Genomic DNA, 10,206 nt, shown 5'->3' with positions numbered 1-10,206 from the left:
ACACACACACACACACGTCAAAGCCTGTGCCTTTGATGTCCCTCCTGTCGACGCTGATGAACATGCCAAGCTATCGCTAGTCTGTGGCGCCATACTTCAGGGATGTTTGTGGTTGTTTGATGTTTGGGGTCTCCCAGGATCAATAATGGGTAAACTATTATGCATGAAAACTGGTTGGAGAGTGGACCACCCATACAGTACACTTACTACGTAGTTATCAACCAATCAGTGTCAGCTTTCTCCAGCTGGATTGGAACAGGGAAACGATGTGTTGTGGAATCAGAGACTATAACTATCAGCTACTCACTCTCATTATGCAGGGAGCATGACCAGGTCAGGGAGGGAGTCAGGGAGAGGTAGAGAGAGACACAGACAATGAAACCATTCTAACATGAAAGAGATGACAAGGCTTTGGAATGACTAAGTGACATGTACGTTCTGGCTCTCGAAAAGAAGAAAGAGATGTGTGAAAGGCGACACGGTAATCAAATAATCAGCGGGGTATTCATGCGTAGTGTGTTGTATCACAGGGTGTACCGAGAGTCTAACCAAAGTTTCGTTTTGGGTGTTGTGTTGCTGCTGGTTGTGTTATTTGTCTATTCATGATGCATGGATATTCCAGTCACGGTTCGAATTACACATTGACTCTTGGGGGGGGGGTCAATGTGTCACCTGGCACCCTGCTGGTGGAACGAGCTTCCCACTGCTGTCAGGACTGCAGAGTCAGTTCCTATCTTCCGCCATAGACTGAAGACCCATCTCTTCAGGCATCACCTTTACGTCCCTGAAGGCTCTCCATCCCTTCTACCCACCTGTACAGTTTCTATACTGCAAAAACCAAAACATTCTTCCTTCTTTTAGCATTATGACTGCCAATTGAATTGCCTATGGCCCGAGCATTTACATTTTTGTTGCGATGACTGAGGGATAGATGATTCCTTACTTGGACAAATGTATTTGTTGTAAGTCGCTTTGGATAAAGGCGTCTGCTAAATGCCAAAAACGTAAATGTAAACGGGGGGTGGCCAACGTAGATGATTTAACATCTACTCCTCATTGAACCCTGATTCTAGTTTGAACTGATCTGTTGCTGGTCAATGTTGACCAGAGGCCCTAGTTTCATGTAGCCATTATGTGACGCAGTCTGATCATTTGGTCCGCAAGTCGGCATCCGATTTAATGTTCGGATCTTTCTTTTGAAAAATGTGAATACATTTCTGTGTTGTTGAAAATCAATGACACATCGCTAGTCAACTAACACAGCTAGTAAACAGCTAGTAAAGTTGTGTTATAGTTAACTAGGTAGCAGTGGGGATTACTCACCGAAATCATTGCATTGCATTGCCAGTTTGAGTTGTGATTCTCAACAATGTTGAAACGTAGTTCCGTGTTTCAAAAGAAAAGTCTGAACATTTTGATTGGTTGCCGACATGTGGACCAAAAGACTAGAACGTGTCACATAATGTCCAAATCACACCTTTTTTTTTAGGCTTTCCGAACTAGGAAACACCTCTTCTTGAGGCCTTCCGAACTAGGAACACTTCTTTGAGGATGTTTTTGTATTCTGAAACCTTGGGCAAACTGAAACTTTATCTGCAGTATCTTTGCCTTAATCATAGCAGGTCATTCATGGAACACTACATTTTTTGTCCTAAAAAGGTTTCCTCCCATCATAAAACTGCTAAGATAATAAAAGATCATAAAACTGCTAAGATCATAAAACTGCTGACTCCTTTGTCTCTAGACTGCCCTATGCAGAAAGAAGGCTTAGGTCTCTTCCTATCAAATAACACTTTAATAATAACACACCGCATGCTTGTTTTTTATTCCCCATTGTCTCTAGACCTGTTTGCCCCATGCAGGAAGCAGCAGCCAGAAGAACTGGACGGCCCCGTCTTCAACAACGTGAGCCTCTCCACAGTCATGAGGTGTGAAGGCAGGCAGCGGTGCTCCCTGCACCTCAGAGTCAACACTGCTCTGCTACTTAGTGGTAAGTATATATACCTGTATATACCTATACCTGCTCATTCAGGGTAGACACAGAGAATGGAAAAACAGGAAGGGAATTTGTGTATAGAGCCTCCGAAATCTTCCATCCTTGGATGCTAAAGGGGGATAGCGGGCGGGACTGCGCCCTGATAGAACAGAGCAATGTTGCTCTGTTTCTCTGTTCTCCTGCGATCTCTATCCGCTTGTTAAGTCGTGACGTGTTTCCGGGTCCAACGTTGGCTGAGGCGCTGTCTTCGAAATGCCGAAATAATAATAATAATAAATTATATTTATATAGTGCTTTTCCGAGGCTCAAATACCCTGACAATATGGAGAAAACAGGAAAGTATTGTGTCCCTTGTTGTATGAATAGATCCGAGTCTAAAAAACGATTAAACTGTCATTCTACCGCTGTAGTTCACTGGTACTCTGGTGCGGAGAATTTCTGGTTTGGACCCGGAAATGGCTAAACGTCACTTTTGACGTCAGACTTAACAACCAATCGCACCGGGGGCTGTAAAGGGTAAACCCCTCTGATAGGGCCAGCTCTGCCTGTTTCCTCTAATCAGCTACGATCTCTATGGTAACGATTACACAGGGGGCTGGAAAGGGTAAACCCCTCTGATAGGCATTAAGTGTTCCTTGATGTTTATTTGAAACATAGATATTGACGGGAGTGGAACTATGTACAAGCCTTCTGGGCTTCATTCCCTCCTTGCACAATCTCTTGTGTGCTAAATAAATAAACTAAAACTAAACTAAACTAGGGTCAGCTCTTCTGCCTGTTTCCTCCAATCAATTCGATCACCTGGATGTGACACGGTACACAGTCTGTTGGGACTAGATGTGACAGATCACTGGTTGGCAGATACGCAGGACATGATATATGATGCATGATTGTTGTATATATCTCTTCTTTATCTCTCACTATATCTCTCTAGTCTCTTCATGTCTCTGGTTGGTTTGTTTGTTTGTTTTACAGAGCACATGCAAGGTGTCTCCATATGCACGGTGGCCACAGGGATGCTGGGAGGTTGCAGACTTGTCAACTTTCCCAGAAAGGCTAGAGAGAGACTGGCAGGACAGCAGGTACAGTACTACATACACTGACTGACACACACATGTACACACACACACACACACACACACACACACACACACACACACACACACACACACACACACACACACACACACACACACACAAACCCTTCTTTGACCAACCGGTTTATTCTCTAGAAACTAAGGCAGCCAAGCAAAATGTTTTGCTTGTAACAACTCTAACATCAACATCAGAAAAAAATAATAAAATAATAATAATAATAATGATAATAATAATAAGTAACGCAAGTAAGTAAAAACGTAACCCTACATTGATAAAGTAATAAAGTGATGGATATGACACTGGCTTCAATAGTGCAAAAATGCTGTGTACAGTACATAATATATAATACAATACAGTACTGTAGTAAATTAGATCAATGGTATACAAGTAATCCAGCTTCTGTCGATAGTAACGCTTGTCTCTGTTTATAGTAACAGTAACACAACATCAACATCACATCTCTATTGACGGTAACAGATACGCATCGGAAGATCTTCAGAACATGGTGCCGTGTTGACAGAACTGCATGTTTGTTGTTTCTCTTCTAAAGGTGGAGGTTCAGAGTGATTGCTTTGATGTCGGGCTAGGTCAAGACCTGCATGTGACTCTGAAAACGGTACCTAATTACTGTGCCGTGACATGGAAAAGTACCTACCGGGTCCCAGGTAAATAGGCCGTCCATGCATGGATTCATTGTGTGATTCCCAGGGCACCCACAGGTGACCAGCCCCCTGTAATGTGGGCTTCAGAATTAGACAGAATATGAAATGTGTCTGTACAAGTTTTCTCCTCGTCGTGCGCTTTGTAATGGATGTTATGGTGCTTCATAAAAAGCTTTGAAAAGAAATTAGAGCCAGATTGATGAATCTGTAAGCTATCTCACACTGACTCACCGCCGGCATAGCAAACCCATTGACTCACCCATATATACTGCAAAATATTTTTTTAAAAAGTGGTTTCGCTTGTTATGTTCTCAGTCAATTCATACCTCTGGCAGCTCACCTGTACAGAGCAGCTCTGTGTGATAGATTGGGACGCCAGGTAGCCTAGGGGTTAGAGAGGCCTGCAAGCAATCGGTAGGTCGCTGGTTCAGTCCCCACCCCAGGAGGGAAACGGATGTGTGCTGGCGTCATATCTAAGCTGCCTGCCACTGCCGTTGTGCCCTTGAGCAAGGCATTTAACCCCTAAATGCTTCTTAGCCCAAAAGCTCAGTTGGGAGAACTGACTAAGAATGCTGCTGTCCTTTCTCAGGGGAGGGTGCAAAAATATAATTGCCCATTGGAGGTCAATAAAGTATACATTATTATTATTAAGGTTGAATACTTCTTTAACTGATGTACATGATTATTATTATGGTTGAATACTTCTTTAACTGATGTCCTGTGTGTGTGTGTGTGTGTGTGTGTGTGTGTGTGTGTGTGTGTGTGTGTGTGTGTGTGTGTGTGTGTGCGCGTGTGTGCGTGTGTGTGTGTGTGTGTGTGTGTCCCACTTTATTTCAGACTGTAGCAGTGAAGATCTTCGGAGTAACATCCCAGAATGCATCAGTGGGTTTTATAGAGTTGTTATTCTATTACTCAGGAGAAAAAAATCATGTTCCAAACCATGTTCTTCATGTTAGCAACATGCCATGCACTCTTTATACACCTAGCAGCTGTGCTACCTAGAATCAAAAAGGTTTCATCAGCTGCCCATCAGCTGGAGAACCCTATGAACACATTTGGGTTCCATGTTGAACCCTTTCCACAGAGGGTTCTACATAGAACCTAAAAGGGTTCTCCCATCCTTTTCTAAGTGTGCTTTGTGTGTATTCCGTTGATGACAATATCTCCTCTTCTGCATATACTGTAGTCAAAATACGAGTGTACAATTAATATAAATCACTCAATAGGCTTATATTCAACACACAACACATTCCAACACGCAACATACATTCTACATTGCATGCAGACATTTCATGTTCCATCAGCCTGTGGGGGCAGCAGAGGGCTAAACCAGAGTGTTGTATCTGCTCGGCTTCTATCAGCCGGCAGGCTAGCGTACACTGTGGACCCGAACAGGAAGCAGTTGACAATATCTCCTCTTCTGCATATACTGTAGTCAAAATACGAGTGTACAATTAATATAAATCACTCAATAGGCTTATATTCAACACACAACACATTCCAACACGCAACATACATTCCACATTGCATGCAGACATTCCATGTTCCATCAGCCTGTGGGGGCAGCAGAGGGCTAAACCAGAGTGTTGTATCTGCTCTGCTTCTATCAGCCGGCAGGCTAGCGTACACTGTGGACCCGAACAGGAAGCAGTTGACCGTGAGAGTGTCCGAGATGCTGGAGGATAAAGACTATAACCTGAGGCTCTGTCACAGGGGTTACACATGCAGAGGAACAGGGGCCAGCGCATTGGTGAGACAACGGGGGGCGCTATCTTCTGCTCGCAGAGGGCAGTGTGCCGTAGACCGATGGGGTCAGGATCTCAACTGATTCCTTTTCTCCGGTTGAGGTCTGATACTGGGTCCAGGCTGAAAATATAGGGGTTTTTTTATTTACGTTTTGGGTCACAAGAATACAGCTCATGCATAAAAAAACAACAACTTTTGGGACCATGACCATGATCACATTTTCTCAGCTGTCAGTCAAATCCCATGCATGTCTATGTACCTGCAGAAATGTTGTGCAGTCAGTCCTTCAGTGAAGACTTACTCTGTTAACTTACTCTGGATTATGGCTGAAAACCATATGTTATGTAGTTACACCTACCGTATCTAATGGCAACACATTTACAGCTGGTGTACCATTAAGTGCCATAAAACAGCCACACTCAAAGTCAACAACACACAGTATAATGGTGCACAGTGAGGGTTTGGCATCAGCACAGATGATACAATAACAAATACAGTAAACCATAAATCAACATTGTTACGACCCTTTACCCTCTGGGGTAAAACCAGGGCCTAACATGACGCGGCGATCCTGCTGAATGTAGGTGCATTGCGAACATTACAACCCTATGATACCAGAACTAAAATGAAAGTATGTCTTGTATTAACAAAAACATCACAGGCGTCACAGGGGAACAAAGAGTCCTAGATACCTAACCACACCAGATCTAATCATGAATACATGGGGTGGTACTCCGATCCTAGAGTTGATAACAAAGCTGTTGCTATGTGATGAATTGGGAAGTTTACCTATCCCCTCTGGTCCTGTAAACAATTGTAAACAAAAAACATTATACCATGTATAATTTCAACCAGAGCCAGACAACATCAAAACAGAAACACGTGGCTTGGCTAATTTACTTTCAAGCAACACCGTCAAACAAAACACGACAGACAACGACTTGGGAACAGAGGACAGGAGAGGCTTTAGATAGGCGGACAGACGGCGGATTGGTCCGGAACAGGTGCGCAAATGATGATGGACGGGTTGACAGGCCAATCGGTCAGATGGACACCTGTACTGAATGAGAATGAGAGTGGAAGACATTGAAGGGAACACAAACCAAAAACACAGCACGACAGGACAAGGGACCACATAATAACATGTTTTAATTCTTGTTCCCACTCAGTTAAAGAAGGAAGAGCTGAGGAGGAATGTCACCCTGCAGTATTCCAGACCGTTGCCCTGTCTGTGTATCGAGGTAATGCCTCTCAATATGGAAATTCGGCTAAATGACCTTTTAACGGATTGTGATTGAGATTGAGATTATATCTAAACTGTTATTGTGACCTTTTACAGGGCTGGTCTGCCATGCTTGATGCACCAAGAGTTCAAGTCTGCCCTTTTAAAGAACGTGAGTCATGTCTGTCTGTAGAGTCTAAATAGACTGTTATTATTTCAGTCTTTCACAAAAAACATTGTACTGAATTTCACTTTAACAAGCTTCAGGCTGTGTCAAAGTAAAACAAGCAGTGATTCTACACACCACTGGCATTTGCCTCTTCCTTGGGGTAAATATAATTGGTCAGCTGTATAAATTATGACCAAGACCGCTTTTTTGCACAGGTCTGGAGGAGTTGTGGTCTGGAGTGAACTTTGACCCTGTGGAAGAGACGTTGTCATGGGAACCGGCGTGTCCGGTTGCCGTGGTGGTCTCTCTGTGCCAGCAGGGTCGAGGCAGTGCCTGTGTGAACCTAGCAAATGCCTCTCAGACCCTCGGCAGAGAGAAGGTACTGACACACACACACACACACACACACACACAGACACACACACACACACACACACACACACACACACACACACACACAGACACAGACACACAGACACAGACACACACAGACACACACACACACACACACACACACAGACACACAGACACACACACACACACACACACACATACACATACACGCATGCACCACGCATACACGCATCCGTCTGCAGATATGACTGGCCATTGCTGTTACAAGACCCTCACAATCATGATAATGCACTTAGGGAGCAGTACTACTGTTTGTTTGAATCCTTCACACAGCCTAAACACATCACTAAAGTCTCCACCACATTACACCTTGGTTTCAGATAACATTCTCCAAGGTGGATCCACACCCAGAACTTTGCATGAAGGTAACCATCACTTTTCTTGGCCTCTTATTGCATTCCCTTTGCTTTGTAAAATGTGATGCTAGATCAAGCAGCTTTCGTGCTGAGGGGGGACTGAATGCTAACAGCTATCTACCCTCCTCAGTTTACCACAGAATCAGGGTCCTGGATCAGGTGCCCTTTTGCAGATTTTCAAGGTAATACTACTGCTTTATATCCTTCAGTACTACTGGAATACGCACAAATATATTTATAATTATATATATAAGTACCAGACATGTAAATAAATATATAAGTACCAGACAACGAAAATGCAGTTTAGCATCCAACCATAAATGCAAATAGTGATATAAAACATGACAGTGATAGTGATAGGTACAGTATGGCAAGTACGGTAGTTTAGAGGTGTATACAGTTATGTGGGGGTACAACTATTAGCCTGCAAACTGGTTTTCAACTGAAACCAACTGGGTTTGAAGCCTGATAGCCCTCAATTTGCATTGGGAGGGGTCTACGACACTTCTGCAGCTATTAAAGCCACTGCCTAGTGACTAGTGTCATACATTTCGACTGAGTGAGTACACCTGACCGGTCGTTAGTGATCATTAGTTGGGAGGGGCTGCATTCACTGAACCTCCATTTATATCCGGTCTCTCTGAGAGCAACAGCCTCTGCGACACAAAGACTCTGGCTGTGTTCGGAATAGCATACTAGCATACTACTCATACTAGATGAGACGTAGATTTGAGTATGCGAGAGCGTTCACACTCTACAGTATGCGAAATTTGAGTATGCAAGAAATGTAGTATATATACTATATTTTCTGAATAATTTAAGTGTGATACGACTGTACACTTCTGGAGTACTGATTCCCCAAAATGCATTTCGCGTCCAGGGTTGCCAGATGGGGCGGGTTACCGCCGAATGGGCTACTGGATTTTGAGGTTATAGAAAGTTTAGGCTGTAAATTGTCAATCCCATCTGGCAACCTCGTCAAACTGCGTCATACAAACTTGTCATACAGGTGTTGTTTACATTGTGCCTGGGGACCAAAAACTTGCAATAAACATCGTTTTTTGCACAGATTTGAGTGTGCAGATGTTGCTTTTTTGCACTCTATTTGATACTCTTCAGCTGCAGCACCCCAGCTAAGTCTGATCACGGATGAGTGGTGGTATTTTCACTATACTGGGAATTAACATGGTGAAATGCAGACAAGGCTACGTCGTCATGATTACAAATATGCCACTTGAAATGCATGAAATCCAAGTTTATTCGTGTCTTACATACACGTTCGCCTAGTATTTGACTGATTGTAGCCCAATCACGAATGATCCCAGTATTGTCGCTTCAGACGGACAAGTTGGTTGTATTGTGCTTCCTGCAACAAGCCCACGATATGTTATTGCTCATTTATATTTATTTTAATCATGTTCTTTTACCAACTGCTAAGACAACAATATAGTAAACTAGTTACTTGAGCTAGCTAAAGATATTGGCCCCCCAAATCATTTTACAACTTAATTAATTATGTTATGATGTTTCTGTCGAACTCCGTAAGTAAGCAATGTAAGCAACACAGGGTGCATTCGTAAATTCGCTTCGTTAACACTTGTAAAGCCAAAATTACAGCTTTTAGCCAATGGAGGTTTAAAATTGAGGTTTAAATTCGGCGCTCCCGGCGAAATGCATTCTGGGAGGCAGTATGCATACTGTGTAAACGGTCGGCTGGTTTTCGCATACTTATTATGAATTTAGTAGGCAGTATGCAGTATATACTCATTGAGTATGCTAGCATGCAGTATGCTAGTATACCATTCCGAACACAGCCTCTGTGACAACAAGACAAGGTATCTGTGGGAGTCCATTGAGGAAGGCCGGGCCACTAAGAATACAAAGTACTAACTTTACTTAGTTACTAAGTAACTTCTCTTCCATTTTTGATTGTTCTTCTGGATCTCCTATCACATTTGTCGACTTTGAGTACACTTAGCAATTCCAACTTCTGATATCACAATGTGCTTTCTCCCTATTCCTGTTCTTCTGACACTCAGGAGGACACATAGACGCTACATCCCCCCTCGCAACCCTTCTAATCTCATCTATCCACCTTCTTCCACTGACCATGACATGATTGTCGCGGGAGGTCTCTGGAACTGCCAGTCAGCAGTCCGGAAAGCTGAGGCTATCTCAGCATATGCGTTGTTCATGTCCCTCAGTTTCCTCGCTCTCACTGAGACCTGGATCTCACCTGAAAACACTTCTCATTCCCCCAGACCCTCTGGTCGAGGGGGAGGCATAGGACTCCTCAGCTCGCGGTGGTCACATACTGTCCTTCCCCTGTCACACCTGTCAATATCCTCTTTCGAATTCCATACGGTTTCTGTCTCCTCCCCTGTCAAACTTCACATTGTTGTCATCTATCGCCCCCCCCCAGGTCAGCTTGGTAACTTCTTAGATAAGATGGATGACCTTCTCAGCTCCTTCCCTGATGATGGCACTCCGCTCGTACTACTGGGTGACTTCAACATCCAGTCAGAGAGGCTTCTCTCATCTGG

At 43.6% G+C, this 10,206-nt stretch overlaps 1 protein-coding gene across 1 annotated transcript; it reads left to right on the top strand.

Moving 5' to 3' along the window:
- Nucleotides 1–5,428: 5,428 nt before the first annotated feature.
- On the top strand, nt 5,429–9,885 carry LOC308164196 (interleukin-17 receptor E-like protein; the record flags this gene model as incomplete). The annotated part of the gene is made up of 5 exons (XM_080538339.1): nt 5,429–5,506; nt 6,672–6,743; nt 6,842–6,896; nt 7,109–7,272; nt 9,868–9,885. 5 exons carry the CDS (start codon nt 5,429–5,431, stop codon nt 9,883–9,885), a joined length of 387 nt encoding a protein of 128 aa, XP_080394465.1.
- Between the last annotated feature and the right edge of the window lie 321 nt (nt 9,886–10,206).

The sequence above is a fragment of the Nansenia antarctica genome (assembly GCF_963989245.1).
Source record: "Nansenia antarctica genome assembly, chromosome: 8".
In the NCBI taxonomy this organism is placed as follows: domain Eukaryota; kingdom Metazoa; phylum Chordata; class Actinopteri; order Argentiniformes; family Microstomatidae; genus Nansenia; species Nansenia antarctica.
This window is presented reverse-complemented; position numbering and strand designations above follow the sequence as displayed.